The following is a 23,706-nucleotide window of genomic DNA, read 5'->3' as shown; positions in this document are numbered from 1 at the left end:
TTGCTCCCAAGGGGGTTGAAATCCATTTGAAAAACACTGCCGTTTTATTCGCCCGCAGCTACAACTGCAGAGAAACCTTGGCTGCCTTTCGTTTACTTCTCGAGCTGTGCACTAGCATCATATTATCAATGAGCTGTGCACAGCTTTTGCATCCTCACTGTGCATATCGTTATGGCCCTTGTTCAAGGATTCAGTGGCTGCTTCCCACTGTCATTGCAAACAAGACTTCAGGCAATGCTTGAAAGATTTTTGCAGGAAAGGTGCTAGTTTCACCAGAGATCACCAAGGTTTATTAAGGCAGACTCACTTTAATGGCTGTTCAGTTATATCATGTGTGATATATGCACTGGAGTGAATGTGAGTTATCCCATGGTAATCCTGAACAGAATTACAAAATTCTCTATTCCCGACCATTTTTAATGTTGTATATAGTGTCTTTCCAAATGATAAAGGAAAACTATATTCTACCCTTTTCAAATGCTGACATGTTTAAGAGCTGACTGTCTAGACGATATCTGAAAATGAACTAGTATGATCTCTAAAACAATTTAATTATCTGCTGGACCACTTTAGAAAGCCCAATATGCAAAAAGAAAACCCCATTTATCACATCCTGTCATCGGTGAAATGATCTCCAATATAGTCACCTAACAGCTGGGCACCTGAATGAAGTTCATGTTTCAATTAAAAAACCTGACATTCCCAGAGCCAAATCTAAGTCAGCTGAGTGTTTTTTTGTCCTCAGCTGCACTAGAATAGAAAGAAAAGCATGCATCTTATGTAGGGAATCCCACACATTAATCAACAAAGAGGAGCCTGTCTTAGATCATCAACTGCATTGTATTTTCACAGCTGGATGAAAGAGGGGAATTTATAATCTTCATACAAGATAAAAATCACTGACCCGTGCAGTTATAGTGGAGGACAACTTCCAAATAGCTTTTACTGAACATAAACATCCTTTGTTCTCTCTCTCTCTCTCTCTCTCTCTCCAGTGGCTGACATATTCCCGTAAGTAACCTCCCTTCTCTCATTTGATTTATCATTTCAAAAGGAATACAGCACTCAGGCATTAGATATTGAAAGAGTTGTTTTGATGAGATTGTGTTAAGGTGCATTGTTCCCATTCAGCCCTAGTTAGGCTGCCAAATTTCCTTTCACTGATACAAAATAGTCAGGGGCGAATATCACTCCCTGAATCTTTTTTTTGTCCAGCCCAACTCTAGAGCAAACAGGCCCCATATAAAAAGTGGAGTTTGCCCCCAATTAAAAAAACTCTTGTGTCAAGGACCCTTTCCAATGAGTAATTTCGGTTGCGTCTGGCCCAGATGCTGTGCAAATCAGACACTATGCTTTATCAGGGTCCCATCAAGGTCTCAGTTCTCTTCCAAGTCCACTCTGCTCAAGCTCTGCTATAACGGCCATGTACTTAAACTCATTAGGTCTGTGATTGAAGGTCTCCACTAATCCATAGGTCTCTGGACGATCCGTTGCATAGAAAAGCTGCACCTGATTGGCTATGCATTGAGCTTCGGGGACATTCTGTAAGGTTTAAAAAAAGAAAAAGAAAAAAAGAACTTATCAAAATAGCGAAAGTAGCAGTTCTGGCATGAAAGTAAGTTCGCTTTTCAAAAAGCTCCGCGGTTGCTGAAAAGCTGCGAACAGATCCATCCTTAGCAAACTTCCTACTCAGCTCCTAACTCTATTCAAAGTTCACATTTTTCAAAGTTCCCCACAAGCCTGATCCATCATCATTGACCTACTTACCTCTGTGCTGCTCCTACTAACTTGATCTCCTTATAGCTACGCATTTCAGGAACCACAGCTCCACCACCCCTTTCCATGCTCCCCTCCCTCCAAGACTCTGAATGTCTTAACTTTTCCCTCCACTCCTTGTCAGACTTCCTTCGTAAAAGTTTTCAATAATACTCTGTATTAAACACAGCTAGGCAAAGAACTCAGAACAAAGTTCTGAGCAACACAGTTTTTATAGCAGTACAAAATTCTCTCAGTTAGGGGTGAGATTTTATTTTATAGACATAGTTATACCAGTACAACCGCTAATGTGGACAGAGTTATGCTGGTATAAAGGTGCTTTATACTGGTATGGCTTATTCCTAGGGTGGCCACTCTCAGTCAACCAGACATTCAGGTACTTCAGGGAATGGTATAGTCCTGCCTGCCCACCATGACCTCGCATGCACAGTGTGTGGGTCACCCCGCACGGTGCATTCAAGGTCATGACAGAGGAGGTGGAGTGGCACGCTCTTAAAGACGGTGCCCTCATCCAATACTAGACACAACTACGTCCGGTTTTGTCCCAATATTAGACAGAGGACAAATCAGCCCAAATGAGGACTGTCTGTTTCAAAGCCAGACAAGTGGCCTCCCTACTTATTCCCCTTCCCATATAGGAGTAAGTGATACTGGTGTAAGGAACCTTTAAATCAGCATAACTGCATCCACGCTAAAGTGTCCTACTACTTTAACTAGACAGATATAAGTTAGAGTGGTTCAATTGTGTGTGCAGACATGGCCCAAAGAGAAGGACCAATTTCACCTGTTTGGAAACTATAAGAGAAAAAGACTGGAATTTTCTCAATTTTATTAATTATAGAAAATTATTCAAAATGTTCTGCTTGGGAGCAGTTCTTCAAGCATATCCAATAGCCAAGCTGTGCTGGTTCATTTTGATTGGACTTCCGGTCACATGCCTCAGTTTCCCGACTGGATGAGTAACTAACAATCAGAACAGGTAATCATCAAGTAATCCATCCCATCGCTTATTCCCAGCTTCTGGCAAACAGAGGCTAGGGACACCATCCCTGTCCAACCTAACTAACAGCCATTGATGGACTTATCCTCCATGAATTTATCTAGTTCTTTTTTGAACCCTGTTATAGTCTTGGCCTTCACAACTTCCTCTGGCAAGGAGTTCCATAGGTTGACTGTGCATTGTGTAAAAAAATACTTCCTTGTGTTTGTTTTAAACCTGCTGCCTATCAATTTCGTTTGGTGACCCCTAGTTCATGTGTTAGAAGGAGTCAATAACACTTCCTTATTTACTTTCTCTCTTATTTTCTTACTTTATTTACACCTGTCGTGATTTTATAAACCTCTATCATATCCCCCCTTAGTCGTCTCTTTTCCAAGCTGAAAAGTCCCAGTCTCAATCACTCCTGATATGGCAGCCGTTCCATACCCCTATTTATTTTTGTTGCCTGCAGCATGGTTTCTGAATTAAAAAGCCATTTTCCTTGAATATTCTCCAATTTCCACACTAACTATTTCTATGAACATTTGTGACCCAGGAACTTCTTGATGCAGACAGACAGAGGACACACGAGGCACACAGAGTTTTACAGTGATACCCTGTGTCAGATGTATGCATAATAATTCACTAAAGGGTGTCACGTGAGGTCACTACCGAGATCCGGTAGCCCATTGGATATCATAATCACTGTGAAATGTATGTACGGATAATATTTAAGGAGTTCTATGTCTATACTGAAAATTATGTTCTTAAGGCAGGTAACCAGGATGTGATGCGTACCCGACAGGTTTCTTTCATAGCAAGAGATCACAGATGGTTATCTCTCTGTCTGGTCATATGTGTAGTGGATACTGTATGTCTTACAACGGTTGCCTGTTTGTATAGTGAGCAAAATGCTAATAAAGAGATTGTGAAATGTTCAAGAGAGGACATTTACAAGAAAAAATAAACAGCAGCAGGGGATCCTGTTCACGAGTAAAGACAGTGGAATGAGGATGTAAAATTAGTTTATAGAAACATTACAGAAAGCAGAGAGATGAAACAAATTTGTTTAAAAATTCATACAAACATTCACTGAAAGGTTTTTATTTTGAGTATTTGCCTCACTCTAGTATTAAGATAGAATATACTTATATATAATATAATTCACAGACAAAACTTTGGTTACAGAGTTAAAATTGGAAATTACCAACAATGGAACATTGGGGTGATTGAAAATCAACTAATATTGGAGGAAAAGAAAACGTGCATTACAGTAAAATGTCACACTTTGTTTTGCCAAATGTGTGGAAATGCAGAGTTAAGGTATCTACATTCATAGATTTTAAGACCAGAAGGGGCCATTAGATTATTTAGTCTGACGTCCTGCATAGCACAGACTATAGAATTTCATCCAGTTATCTCAGCACTGAATCCAATAACTGTGTTTGACTAAAGTACATCTATCAGAAAGGCGTCCAATATTGATCTGAATACTTCATGAGATGGAGAATCCATCACTTCCTTTGGCAGATTGTTCCAAATAACATGAAACGACCTTAAACTCTCGCCCTTTAACAGCCCATCCTCTAAGAAAACATTCTGTAAGCGTGCTATTCATGTTATTGGCAACATGAGTCCCATAAGCTCATTACATGTCCTATGAGAGCTATCCAAGTGGCAGTACATCCTCACTCAGGGGAGGTACGGGAAGGCACAAAGAAAATCCAGTGCAGGCTTAAAAAAAGGGCCTCCTGATTTGTCCATCAGTGTTAATTTTAAAAAGTATGTTTTAACATTGCTGGGAAGTGCCAACTTTTTACTATTATTTTTTAAATCCCCTTCCCTAAAAAAGAGAAACAGAGACTCCAAAATTCTGCACTTTTCTCAATTATCCTTCTGAATTATGCTACCGTCAAGAACGAGGGGCATGGGGGAATTAGATGCGGCATAAAATACAAATCACTAGACACCCAGTCTGCAGACTTCAGGAATTTTTCTGCCATTCCCTACGTTAATTATTCAATGGATAGCTGTAGATTTCTTTAACCTAATCACTTTAGGGAAGGATGGAAGAAGAACAGCACTTCTCATTCAGAAAATCACCTGATCATTCCACTCAGTGTGGCTTTACAGGACTTAGCTTTTAATTGTTTTTAAAGAAATACCAGAGTATCAGATCTTAGAAGATCACTAAGGAAACAATATGGGATTCTCTTACCAGGAAACTGGAGTCCATTTCGGCTGTCATTAGCACTATTCCCTTTTCCTTCTGAAGTTCAGGATAATGGTACAAGATCAACTGGCTAGAGGCAGTTTCACCTCGGGTCTGCAGGAGATAAGAGAGAGACTTAACAGTGCCCTAGAAAAACTCTAGATTTATAGCATATTTAATAGTCTGCTAAAAAAGAATCTGAATATCAACTGTGTGCATAGACTTACTCATTCAGAGTCTCCCCACTGTTCTCCTAGCAAGATCAAGGAGAGGCCATTTTAATTAAGAGTCAATTATTTGCACTTGTGTATCTGTAGCCAACAGTAAGTCACAGATTCATAGAGTTTAAGGCCAGATGGGACTATTAGATCATCTAATCTGATCTTCTGTATAGCAGAGACCATTACATTTTACCCAGTTACCCCTGGATTGAGCCCAATAACTTGTGTTCAGCTACAGCATAACTTCCAGAAAGGCCCCCAGTCCTGATCTGAAGACAGCAAGAGATGAAGAATCCATCACTTTCCTTGGTAGTTTGTTTCTACAGTTCATCATTCTCACTGATAAAAATGTGTGCCTCGCTTATCATTTGAATTTGCTGGCTTTAGCTCTAGCCATTGGTTTGCGTTCTGCCTTCCTCAGCTAGATTAAAGAGCCTGGTAGTACCTGGTATTTTCTCCCTTTGAAAGCCTGTATATCCTGTACTCAAGTCATCTCTCAGTTGTCCTTCTGATAAACTAAAACAGATTGAGCTCTTTAAATCACCCATGGTGAGGCGTTTTCTCCAGCCTATGAATCATTTTCTCTCTCTCTTCTGCCTCCTCTCCAATTTTTCAACATCCTTTTTAAAATGTGGACCCCATTCCCTTACTCAGGCTTGGTTTTACCATGTGCAGAGGTAAAATCCTTTTCCTGCACACCTCCTCACTACTCCCGTTTAACATCCAAGGATCTCATTAGCCCTTTTTGCCACAGCATCACACTGGGAACTCATGGTGAATTGCTTGTCCACTATGACCCCTACATCCTTTTCAGGTCACTGCTTTCAAAAACCCAGTCCCCATTATGTAGATATGGCCTGTATTCACTGTTTCTAGATATATATCTTTGCAAATGGCTGTATTAAAGACATTTGTTTGAATGGGTCCAACTTACCAAATGATCCAAATGGCTCTGTACGACTACCCTGTCCTCCTCATTATTTACCACTCCCCCAATCTGCATGTCATCTGTAAATTTTATCAGTATTTACTTCTAGACCACTGATGAAAACGTCAGGCCTAGAACCGCTCCCTTCAGAGCCCCACTAAAAACATCACCATTTGATGACGATTCCCCATTGAAAAATCACTTTTTGAGATTTGCAGTCAGCCAGGTCTTAATCCGTGTAATGTGTGCCTTACTAATGCTGTACGGTGCTAATTTTTAAATCAGACCATCATGGGGTAGCGAGTCAAACACCTTACAAAAGTCTATTACATCTACTAAGTTATTGTTATCAACCACACTTGGAATCGCCTCAAAGAATGAAATCAGGTGCGTTTGACAAGACCTATTTTCCTTACAACCATGTTGACTGACATTAATTATATTCCCATTCTTTAATTGAAATTGGCACAACATTAGCTCTCTCCCAGTCTTCTGAATTTCCCTGGTATTCCAAGTTTTATTAAAAATTAACATCAGAGGACTAGAGATCTCATGAGCCAGCTCTTTCATTACTCTGGGGTGCAAGTTATCTGGGCCTGCTGATTTAAAAATATGTATCCTTAGTTGATGTAACATCCTCAGTCACTAATGGACTAGAAAGTACTTCATCATCCTCAGGTGATAGGAGTACATTATCCTGCTTTGTTACAAATACAGACCAGAAATATTTAACGAGCACTTCTGCCTTTTCTGTACCATTAACAGTTTTACCATCTACATCTAGTAATGGGCCTATCCACTGCTGTGATTTCTTTTGTTCCCAACATGTTTAAAACCTCCTTCTCATTGTCCTTAGCCCTGTCAGCCATTTTTCTCTGATGTTTTTAGCTTTCCTGATCAATTTTCTACCCTTCAGACTTTCTAATGTATATTGACTGCTATCTTCCCCCCCCCCACCCCTTTTCCATTTGTTATATATTGCCTTTTAAATTCTAATTGCTGCCTTCACTTCACCACTGAACCACAATTGGCTTTTAGGCAAATATGTCCATTTTATTGATTGTGGAATCATGGCTTTTTGGCTAATAACTCTCAATTTTCATATTTTTCTGTCTAAATTTTTCCCCTCAATCAATTTCTCTGATAATTTGCCTCATCTTTGGAAAATTAGCCCTTTTAAAGCACCAATATATTACTGGCTGGGATTTTCCTTTGTTTGCTCAGTTTGAATGCAATCAAGTCATGATCGCTGGTCCCTAGGCAACCACCAGCTTCCAGTCCAGTGATTCATTCATCTTTATAAAAAAAAAAAAAAAAAAAAAAGGGAGTACTTGTGGCACCTTAGAGACTAACAAATTTATTTGAGCACAAGCTTTCGTGAGCTACAGCTCACGTCATCGGATGAAGTGAGCTGTAGCTCACGAAAGCTTATGCTCAAATAAATTTGTTAGTCTCTAAGGTGCCACAAGTACTCCTTTTCTTTTTTGCGAATACAGACTAACACGGCTGCTACTCTGAAACCATTCATCTTTATGTGTCACAATTAAGTCCAAAATAGAGTTACCTCACGTTTAGGACAATACCTTTTGAGTTAGAAAAGGTTTATTCTAGATAATAATTTAAGTACATAATATATAGGTGTCAAACTAATCATAGGGAGAAGAGAAATTAGAAAACCTGTCTAAAACGAACAAGAATAACTATGCTGATCTACAACAAAATTAAATCATAGAGGGGTTAGAAGCCAAGATCTTTATAGACATTTTATTTATGACTCAAACATTTTCATAAGGCAGTAAATACAGAACCAAGGAAATACTAGAGAACTGCTTAATATCTCCTATATTAAATTATATGATACCACTGAAGGGTCCACATATCTATTTCATCAAATTCATAAACTTCAGCATGGAATCATCAGAACTGGCAACATTTTTATTATTTGAGAGTCAGTGGCATAGTGCCAAAATTGGGAAAACAATGACAGTGACAATTTCCATGTCTATGGTACTACTTTATGTCGGATGTGATGAATTTACAGACTCCAAAGCTGCAAATGGTCAAAATATAATCATTCAATTTTATGTTTATATAGCACATTTCATGCTCAAGGATCCCACAATTACTTAGAAACTAAAAACAGGAAACATTTCATCCACTAAAGAAATGAAGCTTCCTCTGGGATCAACGACATCAACTGTTTTACATCCCAAATCACTATACTTCAACTGAGAATCAAAAGGGAATACCTTATCCAATTAAAAATGGAGAGGTCATTTATAGTGTCAGCATCTGAATGACCAATCAGGATTAGCTTCTCTATTCTTGCAAGAGGTACCAAGGAACGTTTAGTGGCTGTAAACCGTCAGCTCTTTGATTTCAAATCCGAAAATATGGCACTTCCAGCATTGCAGTACCACCCTGCAGCATGGGTGGTAGATAATGATTCTGACCTCCTTTGTAAAGTGCTTCCAGATCTACTGATGAAAAGCACTATCTAAGAGCTAGGGACTATTATAATTATTATTGTCAGAATAAGGAGTAATGGTGTCAAGTTGCAGTGCGGAGGTCTAGGTTGGATATTAGGAAAAACTTTTTCACAAGGAGGGTGGTGAAGCACTGGAATGGGTTACCTAGGGAGGTGGTGGAATCTCCATCCTTATAGGTTTTTAAGGTCAGGCTTGACAAAGCCCTGGCTGGGATGATTTAGTTGGGGATTAGGTCCTGCTTTGAGCAGGGGGTTGGACTAAATGACCTCCTGAGGTCCCTTTCAACCCTGATATTCTATGATTCTATGATTATTGCTGTACCACCATAAGAGTGCATGGTGCTTTACTCACAAACCCAGTGCTGTTCTCCCTGTTGAGGAGTTTACAATCTAAGATAGACAAAGGTCAGTGAGTGATGATAAACTGAAAAGGTCACAAGAGAAGCTTACGTTAAGTACATTGTTGGCCCTGTGGTTCTCCCCACACTTTTTTATTTAACTTGTTTATTAATATATTTCAAAGGTTAAAGGGAACAAAATAAGGCAAGATGGCAGAAGTGGTGGAGGGAAAAGCCAAACTGGAAAGCAAATGAAAAAGAAGCAACTCCAGAAAAGACTTGAAGGAAGAGTGAGGCGGCTTAGCACACTGGATCTCACGGGTGTTTTGCTAATAGCTGAACCTAAAGAAAGCTTGTGGGAGGCAATGAACAAGGGATTATCAAGTTCTGATTCAGAGGAATGAATGTCACAAACTGAATCTTGGAGTCTCCCATCCACGTACTGAGCCAGTCTGAGGTTGGGATGATTTTCTGGTTCTCATATGCACCGGCTAAGAGAAGAGTAGTCAAATACTTCATGCATAAACTGATTGCTGGTGGGTGTGTGAAAGGAAATCTTGCTTAATTGAGTAGACAGACTACGAACAGGTAGGGTAAGGCTACAGAACACTAGAGCAGTTGTTTGATCTAGTATGGCAAATCAAATGGAACAAAAAGCGTTAGGGCCTAACAAACATCTGAGACGATTACAACCTCTTTCATTTACAACACCAAGAAGAAATACACTATCACCGAACTAGAATGCCTCATTCAAAATCATGCACCAGCCCTGTATATGCTGCGTGACATGGAGCTGGAGGAAACCATGCAAACTATTGCATGGTTTTGTAGTTTTGTTTAAAGATACCTCTGTGTCTAGACATCACTCAGAGTCGAATACAGCTGGAGTCTCAAACCTAACCCTGGAGAGCAATACAAGAAAATACACCCACCTGAATGTTTATAAGCGCGGTGAAGTGCAGTTCTGTCCCTGACCACTGCCCCACAAAAAACTCGTAGCCTTCTTTCCTTGGCAAAGCACACAGAAACTGCAGAGAAAAAGACAGTCAGTGTTATATGTGCTCCCACTCCACGTCAGCGTAAATGGGCATCCCCACTGCATGAAATGGGACCCAACTGGCAACCTTGTTAGGAGTCACAGTAGGGAGTTGGTGATGGAGACAGAGCTTACGGCTTTTCTACACTGGTGCTGGAGTGTAGGGTACATGTAGCTACAGTGAAAAGTAGGCTGTGCCCACGTTGTGGTGTGTAGCTACACACCACACTGAAAGGGAGCTGCTAGAGTGCTTCCCTGCTGCCAACCTCCTCCTGGAGTCTTTCCCCACCACCAGGAAAGCCTTCCCGATGGTGAGGAAAATACACAAAGGCTTGGGTTGAGCCTTACTAGCAGGGCAGCATAGGGAAGTCTGCACTGCTGCTTCCCATTTACTACCTTCTTTGTGGAGAGAGGGGGCATCAATCTTCCAGGCAGACAACACACCAGCTTCACATTTCCTAGTAGTTAGTTTTAGAAGCTCAGATTTAAAAGATTCATGACCCTAAACTTTACTGTGTTCTCAGAATCGGTTGATTCACTGCCATGGGAGGGACTCATGGAGGATGTTCAGTAACAGTGTTTTGAGATATTTAAAACTGGACAGTGAACAGTATGGTATAGTAACTCTTCACTTAAAGTCATCCCGGTTAACGTTGTTTCGTTGCTGATCAATTAGAGAACATGCTCGTTTAAAGTTGTGCAATGCTCCCTTATAATGTCCTTTGGCAGCTGCCTGCTTTGTCCACTGCTTGCAGGAAGAGCAGCCTGTTGGAGCGAGCTGGTGGGGGCTTGGAACGAGGCTGGACCGGCAGTCCCCCTGTCAGCTCCCCCCTCCCTAAGTTTCCTGTGCAGAAGTCGCCCAGCAGGCTATCAATTGCCCGCAGTTCAGCTGTCCCTCCCCCCACAGCTGTGTGCTGCTCCTGCCCTCTGCCTTGGAGCTGCTCCCCGAGCCTCCTGCTTGCTGGGGGCGGGGAGGGGGAGGGAGAGACAGGGGAACTAATGTCAGGGTGTCCCCCTCCCCCCTGCTCCTGCCCCGCCCTGCTTACCCTTTCTCCATAGAGCAGGGGGACACAGGACAGGGCTCAGGACAGAGGGAGCTTCCTGGCAGCAGCTGCTGCAGTCTCAGCTTGCTGATTAACTTAACAAGGCAGGTTTCAGAGTAGCAGCCGTGTTAGTCTGTATTCACAAAAAGAAAAGCAGTACTTGTGGCACCTTAGAGACTAACAAATTTATTAGAGCATAAGCTTTCGTGAGCTACAGCTCACTTCATCGGATGCATTCGATGAAGTGAGCTGTAGCTCATGAAAGCTTATGCTCTAATAAATTTGTTAGTCTCTAAGGTGCCACAAGTACTGCTTTTCTTTTAACAAGGCAGTGTACTTAAGAGTGGTGTCAGCGTACTTAAAGGGGAAATGCGCATCTCTCCCTCTCACACACAGGGTGTGTGTCTCTGTCTGCCATTCTGTCTCCCTTCCCTCCATTTGTGCTGCCTTGTAGAGCGTGAGGCTACATTAACAACAAGTTAACTCTTGAGGGCTCACCCAATTGCTAGTTCATCTTTTAGCAGTAAGGCATTCCCTGGGAAATATCCCACCCTCTGACTTCACCACCTCAACCAAGCTTCACAATCATCATCGCTGTGTACAGTATTAAATTGTTTGTTTAAAACTTGTGTGTATATATATATATAGTCTTTGTCTGGCAAAAAAAAATTTCTCTGGAACCTAACTCCCCCTATTTACATTAATTCTTATGGAGAAATTGGATTCACTTAACATCATTTTGCTTAAATTGCATTTTTCAGGAACATAACTACAACGTTAAGTGAGGAGTTACTGTACAACGAGATGGTGGCCAAGCACTCCCGACATTCTTGCCCTTTAATCCCTCATTGCAGCATCTGGGGTGAAGTCACAAAAGGTCAGTCAGGGACGAGGAGAGGCGAATAGCTTTCACACTTGTTTAGTTTTTCTAACTCTGTCCCACAGCAGCTTGAAAGCAACTTCTCTCCTGAGATTTTGGTCTATTTGGCTTCATAGTTGCATCTGTAACACTATCACACACAAAGAGAAAGGACAACACGGGACCTGAAAGAGAAGTGAGACACCAGACAATGTGCTGATGCACGGGGTTCTCGCTGTAGCATTTGCGGCTCGCTTCTCCACAGAGCCGCATGCAGGCGATTTAACTACATGACACCTAATACAGTGAATATGAGGCATGTAGCTAAATCTCCATCATAAAACTAAGCTTGGGAGGCTGTTTGGTTGTAGAACTGCTTACCTGTTATGCCCATACTGAAATATTTGACAGATCTGAGCATCCTGGTGTCTTTAACTGACCGCTAAAACAAATACTTGATCAAATGGCTTTTACCAATCAAGTTCTGACAATTAATCTGAATAACAAAAGGTCAAAAGTTTATAATCTTCTACTCTAACTTCTATGTAGAAGAAATCCATTAAAGCTATATATGCATGTAATATCTATCACACTTACCGACGGACAATTCCGGGCCCGCTTCCATATTACATCGAACGTCTCTGCCTTTGGAGATGAAACAAGATCATTTAGTTAACTTTCACAACATGAAAATAATGGATACACAGTTATCACTCAGTCACTCCATTAAACTTTATACGGTTCAACCTGCATATACAGTCGGTCTCAAATATGTAAATATTAACAATTAAGCAAGTTAGGCTGCCTTAATTGGTAAGGTTTGCAGAAATGAGCAAATGGAAAGTTATAGTTAGCTCTTATTGCCTAAGTATCATCAGCATCCCTTCTAGACAATGCAGTCCCTGGAAGACAGTAAACAAACTCTTGGAATTCAAAGCTTTTATCTCTTGAAAAATGTCTACACTTCAGACTTATACTTTTTTTTCTCCAGTATAGTTCACTGGAGGGCATGGTGGTGCTTTATACACAAGCAAACAGGCAGGTTGCTGACCCATAGGAACTTAAATTATAGATTCTCTTCTGCTCTTTATTACAGTACAAGCCAGATTATCATTCAAGTGAGTCATACATCATATTTATCTTAAGTTATATTGTTCCCCACAAACATGCGAGTTCCACCATGCTGCATACATGCCTTTCCTGCATAACAACGTAATTTCGTTCAAGTGTTCCCCAATATCCCCTCCCCGCTGTTTTCTTTGCCCTTTTGCTGCATCATATGCTAATACAGATTATAAAATATTCAGGGCAGAAGAAATGTGCTGTTCAACTGTACTACGAATAGAGCTCTGCACTGATACAAAATTTGTATCTGCACCCGGTCCACAAAAATGATCCGTGGATATTAAACAGATATCCGCAGATTTGCAGGGCTTTAGATATAAAATTTGGATCCACATCCATCCGTGATCCGCAAACATGGTCTGCGGATATAAAGCAGATCTCTGTGGATTTGCAGGGCTCGAACGATGAAGCTCCTAGCCTCCTTTTGGACTCTGTAAAGAGATAATTCAGCATCCAGCCAAGTAAAACTGAAGGCTATTGAAATGCAGTTGCTTCCTTAAACAACATGCACCGTGCATTGCTCCCCTACTTATACAAGATCTGGTTTATACTTAAGTTTTAGAACAATCCACAGCCTCTCAGATAAATAGGGGGTGCAATATATAACAAAAAGATTGTTCCTCTTCTGAGAACTACTCTGCTATTATTGGCAATAAGATGTCTCCAATTAAAGCTCTCTCTTTAAGTATATATACTTTATATTACCCACAAACATTATGTTAAAAGGACATTAAGGTTGCAAAGTCAAGCACTCAAAAGTTAGGAAATGCCAGAATTCAAGTTGCTTGTGCAACCTTAATTTGACCCTCTTGCACATAGGCATGATCCAGTCTTTCATTACAGGATCATAAACGATTTTTTCCACGGCATCTCTGCCTCATCCAGTGCACAGGACGGACTGTGCTCTAGGAATGAGCAACTATGATTAAGGTTAAGATTTTGTCACAGTTGTTTTTAGTAAAAGTCATGGACAGGTCACGGACAATAAACAAAAATTCATGGGAGCCCGTGACCTGTCCATGACTTTACTAAAAATAACCCGGCGGGCAGGGCTAAATGGGGGGAATGACAGCAGAAGTCCCATGGGGGCGGGAGGAGGGAACACTGACAGACTGAGCCCCTCACCATGGGGGCAAAGCCCCGGCTCTAGCAGCCACGGGCGGGGGGGGGCGCACAGCCCCTACTCCGGAGCTGGCTCCCGCTGCGGGACAGGGGCACACAGTTCGACTCCAACCCCAGCCACAAGTGCACAGCCCTGGCTGCCGCCGCCTGGGGGGGGGGGGGGGGAGAGTGGTGCATGACCCTGGGAAGCTGTGAGGGGAGCACACGGCCCCTGCTGCAGCCGTGGCCATGGAGCAGGGGCCCTGGCTGCAGCCCCCACAGCAAGCCACGGGGTATGGGCGCATGGCCCTGGCTGCAGCCCCCCCTGCAAGCCGCTGACAGCTGAAGCCGAAGAAGTCATGGAAGTCCCGGAATCCGTGACTGCCATGACCTCTGTGACTAAACTGCAGCCTTAGCTATGATGAACTGAGACTTATCTATATTATACTTTATGAATATGATACACGCCTCTGTGTTTGTTTATGGTGTTTATTGCTATGGAGTAAGATCAAAAGCGGTTGTTAAAGAAACCAAGCAGGAAAGGCAAAACACTGGCCCAGATAAGGAGTTCCCTTACACCCCCCCCACCCCCAAACACAACAGCCAGGTTTATAGCTGTGACGGGAAGAGAGAGCAAATCAAACAATAAGCCATTTCCAGACCAAGGACCTAGAAAGAAAAGACAGGGGGAGGCTGAATGAATTGGGAGAGGCTGCTCATGGGGTGTCACTGAAAAGCTGGGATTGTCTAAGACTGCAGTTAGCTGAGGTGTAAATCTACCCTGCAGTAGCCTGACACACACTAACTGACCAAATGGATCCAGCTGCCGCACACGAAAAGTTCCATAGTGCGCTTTGATCTGCCCTGGTTTGAAACAAGGATTTTTACCAAATTTGGGCAGATTCCTTGGGGACACACAAAACTCACCCTGGACACAAAAGCTACCTTACTACCAATTTTCAAGTCCTTGCTCCAAAGCACGCGGCACTAGAGAAAAGGTCGCCAGAATTATTTAACATGGGAAAAGCCATATATTTTCCCCTAGACTCGTTCTTGGAAATGGATAAACCGTTCTGACTGAAATTTTTCAGAACTATTCTGGTCTAACAGACCACTGCTCCACACTGCTATGAGAGAGACCTGGGTGTGATCCCAGTGCTGCAGAAAGGAGACTGATACCACAGGCATTAGTGAGTCTGAAAGTCAACAATTGGGAAAGTATGAAGACTATGCATTTAATATACACAAGGGGCCTTCTCCAAAGATCACTGAGGTCAACGGAAGCCTAAAAAGCTTGACTTTCAAATTACTGATCTTACATGCAGAATTATGGCTGGTCAGTTTAGGAAGGAGACTGGGGTTAGAAACCTTACTTTCATTAAGTGATTGTTGTTACAAGCAACAGACACCTAGGGGAAAGGAAGCTTGTATTGCAAAGCTTTTTATGCTGACCTCCCTGGTGTACATTTTGTTAAAGTAACTACTTACAGGAATAACTGCATAAACTGTATCTTTTGCAGAAAAATATTGCTTCCAGATCTGTAAGAAAGGAGGGAAGCCATATATGATTAACACCATAAACAAGCATCTAGCATTTAATATTAAACACCTTTAAAAGTATTCATTTATCAACTAATCTTCGTTTGTAAGTACATCAGGGCAGGGGGCATTTTTCCATATATTTTTGAAAGCTATAATTCCATGTTCCAATACTACTACTATCAAATAATACATATTTCAACCAGACAACTGCCATAAACAATGGGGTCAGATTTGGTGGCCCAACTTAGTGATGGTGAGAAATGCTTCAGACCACGTGACTTTTCACAAACACAGAACTCAAGCAAATGATTATTTCTAAGTAAGGAATGTACAAGACCCTTCCCATCAGAAGACAGTACTTATATTTTTAATGATTCTCTGTATTTGCATAGTGTTTTGCTTCTGAGAATTTCAAAGCATTTGATTAAGTTCTTTTCATTATGCATGCAGGGAAAGTGATTTATATGACCAGCCCAAAGTCACTAATAAAGTCAGTGACAGAAATACAACCCAGACTCTCAAAACTCTTTTCTAACTGCTAGACAACACTGTCTCCCTCTAATCCTTGATACTTAATCAGAATCTTCAGAATGGCCTTTAACAAATGAAATCTTGAAGTGTGGTGCAGCCCTAGAGACATTTGTGCACACAAGGTACCCTATTATACACCATTGCCTCACAATCTGATGAGCAAACAGAAAACCTCTGCTTGGTTTGGCTGCTTCAGAGATGTAGAATGGAAGCAGATTTAAAAAAAACAAAAAGGGGAAAATAAATCTCAGTGGAATGCCCACAACTGTACCAGGAAAACAACCTTTAATCTTACTGTTAATAAAAATTCACTTCCCTCCCTTCCTCCTAAGTGTTGTTAACGCTAGCCAGGGCTGTCAGTTCTTCTGAAGAATCGCAGAATAGGTATAGCACAGGCGACATTAGCTTCCTGCAAGATGTCTCATCAACATGCTTCAACTCTGACTGCAGCTGGTCACCAGGCAATTCAGTTGCCACGTTTATCCAATTGTTGGGACACTGCCAGTTGCACTGAAGGCAATTGTTGACTGATCAGGTCGAGATATAAACTGCTGATCTACCCAAAGGCGAAAGGTTCCATGTCACGTTACCTAACCCCGAGACAACTTTTATTTTTGTTTCTATTTAATTTTTTTTTTTAATGTTTGGCTGAAAGAGATGCCTTTATTTTCACAATTCTTCTTAGTGCACATTCCAACCTCACACGTAAAATACTAATAAGTGAATTCTAGAATGACGATTAACATTTAATTGTAAAATTTCCACGTAAATGTATCACCTGTTTTATTTCCTCTGGTGTTTTCTCTTTCACCATTTCAACATTAAGTATTGAATCAAGTGTCTGCAACAGAAAGCACAAAGAAGTCACAACGAAGGCAATTCACTGGTACGTTACACAGGACAAATGCAGGCTGCAGAAAGTTCAGAAATGACATCTCATTTAAACCATACCTGGTACACTTAGTTGTCAAAAAAAAAAAAAAAAAAAAAAAGGTAAGTCATAAGATAGTCCTACAATGAAAAGAAAAGGAAATATATACTGAGCTAAGTAACAGAATCCATAAGGAAACATGGTATATGTTGGTTCCAGGAATCTAACTGCAACAAGACCCATGTGCTTGTAATATGTTTTGTGACCTTTTCTCTTTCAACCATTACCTGCATGAGCTCTGTCAGTAGCTTTCACAATTTTAAACAAGGAGATTGCTGGCACTGAAATATTAACTACAATACAGTCCCTCTGCAGCATCTCCTTTGATGGAACTAGGAGAGGTATCAATAAGATCTAAAGGGAGCTTAATTTTTTGTATCAATTTCTGTGTGCATTCAAGATTGATCCCTAGAATAGCACGGACCTCTAATATTTCACAGAGACAAGGATAGGAATGGAACCCTCTGAACTACTCTGGGATTTTAAGACTAGTCCAGTACTAAAAAAACTCCTAAAATGAGATACAACACAAGGAATTTTGGATTCCTACATCCCACACAACAACTGGCCTACAGATAATGCAGTGTTTAAAATTAATCTCCATGCTTGATTCACAGGCATGCCATAGCCGGATGTGGAGGTCCGTGTTATCTTACCTTGTCTTTTGTGAATCCTTCCTTTGATGCCTTTGTGCCCAAGGCTCCTGCCTAAAATTAAAAATAAGCCTTTAAAGTTTTTAAGTTTGTTTTCATGTTATTTATACTGCCATATCCAGTAAGCATAATATGCCCATTGACAAAGCACGTGCCCTGTGAGCGGAAGTGAAGAAACCAAAGGACATACCTATGTAGTTAGTAACCTTGGTTGTTAGAGGGGCATTGACAAGGTCTAAAATTAGACCTACAGGTTTTCTTTAACATGAGGTCATACCCACTGCATTGTTCCTCTGCTCTGTTCTTGAAGCACATTGGGGTATTACAAATAAACAAGAACAACAGAAATTAGCAAAGGAAATATCAGTTAAGACAACATGCCCACCCTTGTAGCTAATGAAGGATTGCCTATTGCTTCAAAACCTCGTCTCTTTTAAAGAGCCTCAAACAATGGAGATTCCAGCACTTCTCATGGCCCCTGTCTACACACTGATCACAGCAGACGCTTGCTGACAAATATAGACAGCAGCCTCCACCTTAACTGGTACAGAAAATTATTTAACTACTTGTGTGGACAGGCCAAAACTAGTTTCAACACCTTTAAAGCAAGCAAGTATATTCCAGATCTAGTAAAACAAGATTTCAAATCATGCTCACTGTAACAGTGATGAAAATGAACCTGGAGAAACTAGTATCAGGGAGTAGCTGTGTTAGTCTGTATCCACAAAAACAACAAGGAGTCCAGTGGCACTAACAGATTTATTTGAGTATAAGCTTTCGTGGGTAAAAACACCACTTTTTCAGATGCATGGAGTGAAAATAATTCCTCTCCCTTCTTGGTGTTTATAACTTCAAATACTTATAAGAAGTTAAGTCTTCCTTTAGTCCCTGCCTAGCCAAGCTATAGGTAGTTTTTTTTATGAGCTGACCCAGCAAGGTATGTAAGCATAAATGGTCTCATTGACTTTAACAGGACTATTGACATATATCCTACTTGCGGTCTATATCTTTCCTCACAGCTCAGTCCCTCCAGCCTCTTAATCAACCAGTTGAGGATTTCCACAGTTCTCAGACTTGAACTCCTGTACACGTCCATGCAACTCAAGCTCATAAAAATGTGAAGTCCTAATTGGATGCACCCAATGCGTGAATGAGCACAACTTCAGCACCCTACGTGTGGTGATGGTGGTGGGTCACCTGGCGGAGCATCCTGTAACCAATGCACTTTAAGGCAATACACTCAATACACCAGTCTAGACTGGGTAAGTGGTGCACTGATACTTCACACACAGAAAAACACTATAGAAAAATTAACTCTGCATTAGGCTTCATGCCCACCAAGAGAAGATGGTGTCCCTGCAACATTCTAGCAGTGTCTCTGGAAGGAAATAAGTAGTAAAGATGCTTAAAATGCAATTAACTTAGATAAAATACTGGATCAGGACAAGTAAACATCAACAATAGGAGTAAATTAATGTAGATTATTAATTACGAAATCAATATGCAACTGCCTAATCACTCAATATTATTAATTGTTCAGCATTAAGTTGGGAAACATCAGAGGCCCTATAAAGACCCATTCCAGATCCAATACTATTCAATAGTTTGTTTATTCATAAAAAGAGAAAGAAGGAGAGAGAATGTGTCAACCAAGTTGGACCTCATGGATCTGGGACTGATCACAAACACTTTGAATAAGATTCAAACACAGCATTTACTAACAGCAATATCACCATTTGGGGCAAGCAACTGTCTTGCATATTTTCAATGAGCCTTGTACTTTCAGGCACCATATAAATAGCAAACAGGAACATTTTTAATTCCAGACAGTAATTCCCATTCCAGGATTACAGCTGTAAAAGATGACATTTTGAAGCTAATTTAAACATGATATTGAACGAACTTAACAATTGGTCTTGCCTTTTCTTCCATATATCTGATAAATTCCGTTTGCTTGGAATGTCCCACTGGCTGCTTTTTCACTTCACTTCGTTTCTCCATGCGGGATTCAAAAACACCTGGATTGGATCTGAAACAAAACTGAGAATATTACTACATTTTGGCTACTACCATGCTGAAGGAATTGGCGGCTGTGATTGCAGAGCCCTTGGCCATTATCTTTGAAAACTCGTGGCGAATGGGGGAAGTCCCGGATGACTGGAAAAAGGCTAATGTAGTGCCCATCTTTAAAAAAGGGAAGAAGGAGGATCCTGGGAACTACAGGCCGGTCAGCCTCACCTCAGTCCCTGGAAAAATCATGGAGCAGGTCCTCAAAGAATCAATCCTGAAGCACTTAGAGGAGAGGAAAGTGATCAGGAACAGTCAGCATGGATTCACCAAGGGAAGGTCATGCCTGACTAATCTAATCGCCTTTTATGATGAGATTACTGGTTCTGTGGATGAAGGGAAAGCAGTGGATGTATTGTTTCTTGACTTTAGCAAAGCTTTTGACACGGTCTCCCACAGCATTCTTGTCAGCAAGTTAAGGAAGTATGGGCTGGATGAATGCACTATAAGGTGGGTAGAAAGCTGGCTAGATTGTCGGGCTCAACGGGTAGTGATCAATGGCTCCATGTCTAGTTGGCAGCCGGTGTCAAGTGGAGTGCCCCAGGGGTCGGTCCTGGGGCCCGTTTTGTTCAATATCTTCATAAATGATCTGGAGGATGGTGTGGATTGCACTCTCAGCAAATTTGCGGATGATACTAAACTGGGAGGAGTGGTAGATACGCTGGAGGGGAGGGATAGGATACAGAAGGACCTAGACAAATTGGAGGATTGGGCCAAAAGAAATCTAATGAGGTTCAATAAGGATAAGTGCAGGGTCCTGCACTTAGGATGGAAGAATCCAATGCACCGCTACAGACTAGGGACCGAATGGCTCGGCAGCAGTTCTGCGGAAAAGGACCTAGGGGTGACAGTGGACGAGAAGCTGGATATGAGTCAGCAGTGTGCCCTTGTTGCCAAGAAGGCCAATGGCATTTTGGGATGTATAAGTAGGGGCATAGCGAGCAGATCGAGGGACGTGATCGTTCCCCTCTATTCGACACTGGTGAGGCCTCATCTGGAGTACTGTGTCCAGTTTTGGGCCCCACACTACAGGAAGGATGTGGATAAATTGGAAAGAGTACAACGAAGGGCAACGAAAATGATTAGGGGTCTAGAGCACATGACTTATGAGGAGAGGCTGAGGGAGCTGGGATTGTTTAGTCTGCAGAAGAGAAGAATGAGGGGGGATTTGATAGCTGCTTTCAACTACCTGAAAGGGGGTTTCAAAGAGGATGGCTCTAGACTGTTCTCAATGGTAGCAGATGACAGAACGAGGAGTAATGGTCTCAAGTTGCAATGGGGGAGGTTTAGATTGGATATTAGGAAAAACTTTTTCACTAAGAGGGTGGTGAAACACTGGAATGCGTTACCTAGGGAGGTGGTAGAATCTCCTTCCTTAGAGGTTTTTAAGGTCAGGCTTGACAAAGCCCTGGCTGGGATGATTTAACTGGGACTTGGTCCTGCTTTGAGCAGGGGGTTGGACTAGATGACCTTCTGGGGTCCCTTCCAACCCTGATATTCTATGATTCTATGATTCTATGATTCTGGCATTTTAAAACTTGACTTTCCATAGCACAGATTTCTATTCTCAGTGTTTCTAGTTAGAGCCCTGCAAATCTGCAGATATCCAGTTTATATCAGCAGACCGTGTTTGTGGATCCCGGATTGGATGTGGATACAAATTTTGTGTCTGTGCAGGGCTCTATTTTCTAGTAGACGAGGCAAATCTATTTACTGTTAAACTGATCACATTGGCGCCAATGATACCCACAGATAAATATATGCACCCAGCGTAGTCTAAATTGAGAGTTGTGTGGCTGTATTTATAGGCTGAATTTGGCTTCAAACACAGCTCATTTTTATAAAGACACAGCCCCGGGCATTCTACAGTACAACAGTAGAACAAGTAATTTCAGACAAAAAGGATTCATCCAGCCAGATGAAGGACACAGGGCTAGAACCCAGGAGCTATGCAAGGTTGTGCTTATCATAATCAGAACCAAGGTCAAATCTGGTGCATAAACTACACTAGAGCTTTCCAGTAACTTACTTGAACATGTCAAAAAATAACTAGATACATTCATGGAGGATAGGTCCATCAATGGCTATTAGCCAGGATGGACAGGGATGGTGTCCTTAGCCTCTGTTTGCCTGAAGCTGGGAATGGGCGACAAGGGATGGATCACTTGATGATTACCTGTTTTGTTCATTCCCTCTGGGGCATCCGGCATTGGCCACTGTTGGGAGACAGGATACTGGGCTAGATGGACCTTTGGTCTGACTTAGTATGGCCATTCTTATGTCAAATGACAGCATCAAATGACAGAGGCGTGTTAGATTTTGGGTGTGGGACTGTCCATAAACTACCTAACACATTTTTTTGGTGATTTTCAAGACCCACTCCTCACCCCCTTGTCACACCTTCCTGAAAAAAATGTAAAATCACCCACCCCTTTATGCATTACATAATAAGGTACCCTGCCTCCCAGCCAAATATCCCTCCCTATTGTCACAATCTCTCCCTAAAGCCCCCTTATGTCAATGTCAACCTCTATCTACTATGTATTTATGTGCTCTCCACATCACTGTAATATCTAGACCTTTGAGAACACCATGTCCCAGACTACGTTCTGCAGGGTCCCATCTACCACATCCCAGAGCACTCCATAGCTCCCCCGTCGCTCCCCCTGCCCCATTCCCGTCAGAGCCCCAAACCCTCACTGCCCCCCAAACTCTGAAGGCTCCATCTGCTTCCAGGAGACCCAAACTCTGGGCCTCTCCCAGCACCCCTGAACCCCAAGTCCCACCAAGCACCAGCTCCCCCCCCCCCCGTGTGCCATTCCCCCTGCTCCCAATGCTGTCAGAACCCCAATGCCTGAGGTCTCCAGCCCCATCCCCCAGGAGTGTCCTCTCCCCTCAATGGCCCAGGGGGGCCCCTCCATCCCAGTGACCCCCCATCCCCCTGGGCTCCCCCCCTCGGCAGCCCCCTCCGTCCCAGTGACCCCCCATCCCCCTGGGCTCCCCCCCTCAGCAGCCCCCTCCATCCCAGTGACCCCCCATCCCCCTGGGCTCCCCCCCTCGGCAGCCCCCTCCATCCCAGTGACCCCCCATCCCCCTGGGCTCCCCCCCTCGGCAGCCCCCTCCATCCCAGTGACCCCCCCATCCCCTGGGCTCCCCCCCTCTGCAGCCCCCTCCGTCCCAGTGACTCCCCATCCCCCTGGGCTCCCCCCCTCAGCAGCCCCCTCCATCCCAGTGACCCCCCCATCCCCTGGGCTCCCCCCCTCTGCAGCCCCCTCCGTCCCAGTGACTCCCCATCCCCCTGGGCTCCTCCCCTCAGCAGCCCCCTCCATCCCAGTGACCCCCCATCCCCCTGGGCTCCCCCCCTCTGCAGCCCCCTCCGTCCAAGTGACCCCCCCATCCCCCTGGGCTCTCCCCTCTGCAGCCCCCTCCATCCCAGTGACCCCCCCATCCCCTGGGCTCCCCCCCTCTGCAGCCCCCTCCGTCCAAGTGACCCCCCCATCCCCCTGGGCTCTCCCCTCGGCAGCCCCCTCCATCCCAGTGACCCCCCAGGGCCCCCCCCGCACCTGCGCAGCGCCAGGATCTTGTCCCGGTACCTCCCGTAGAAGGGGTTCTCCTCCAGGCCGGGCTCGCCCCCCCCGGCTGGGCCCCGCGGCACCGCCAGCAGCCGGGCCGGCGGGGAGAGCAGGCCCAGGGGCCGCAGCACGGCCCGGCTGCGCAGCGCCAGCGCCCCCCGGTACAGGCCGGACGCCTGCTGCAGAGCCCCCGCCATCGGCTCCCCCCCGGCGCCCCACATGCCGCGGCTCCGCCTCCAAACCCCGCCGGCTCCGCCGCGCCGCCCGCGCCAGGGTTCCGGGCACCAAGGGTTCCGGGAGGGGC

General features: G+C 43.3%; 1 protein-coding gene across 2 annotated transcripts; it reads right to left on the bottom strand.

Moving 5' to 3' along the window:
• Positions 1-288: 288 nt before the first annotated feature.
• Positions 289-23,682, bottom strand: ATPAF1 (ATP synthase mitochondrial F1 complex assembly factor 1). Of its 2 annotated transcripts, none has more exons than XM_038412128.2 (9): positions 23,394-23,655; positions 19,684-19,792; positions 17,767-17,817; positions 16,958-17,020; positions 15,595-15,645; positions 12,478-12,525; positions 9,875-9,970; positions 4,974-5,081; positions 289-1,542 (listed from the first exon to the last, which is right to left on the bottom strand). In XM_038412128.2, the coding sequence occupies exons 1-9, from the start codon at positions 23,621-23,623 to the stop codon at positions 1,369-1,371; spliced, it is 930 nt and encodes a 309-aa protein (XP_038268056.1). In that variant the 5' UTR covers positions 23,624-23,655; the 3' UTR covers positions 289-1,368. The 2 variants fall into 2 exon arrangements, with proteins under 2 accessions (XP_038268056.1, XP_043346590.1); XM_043490655.1 differs by lacking the exon at positions 289-1,542 and adding an exon at positions 3,139-4,793 and having other exon boundaries at positions 4,927-5,081; positions 23,394-23,682.
• Positions 23,683-23,706: the final 24 nt, after the last annotated feature.

This window comes from Dermochelys coriacea, chromosome 8 (genome assembly GCF_009764565.3).
Source record: "Dermochelys coriacea isolate rDerCor1 chromosome 8, rDerCor1.pri.v4, whole genome shotgun sequence".
Classification (NCBI taxonomy): domain Eukaryota; kingdom Metazoa; phylum Chordata; order Testudines; family Dermochelyidae; genus Dermochelys; species Dermochelys coriacea.
The sequence above is the reverse complement of the archived record's forward strand: the minus strand, read 5'-3'. Positions and strand labels throughout refer to the sequence as shown.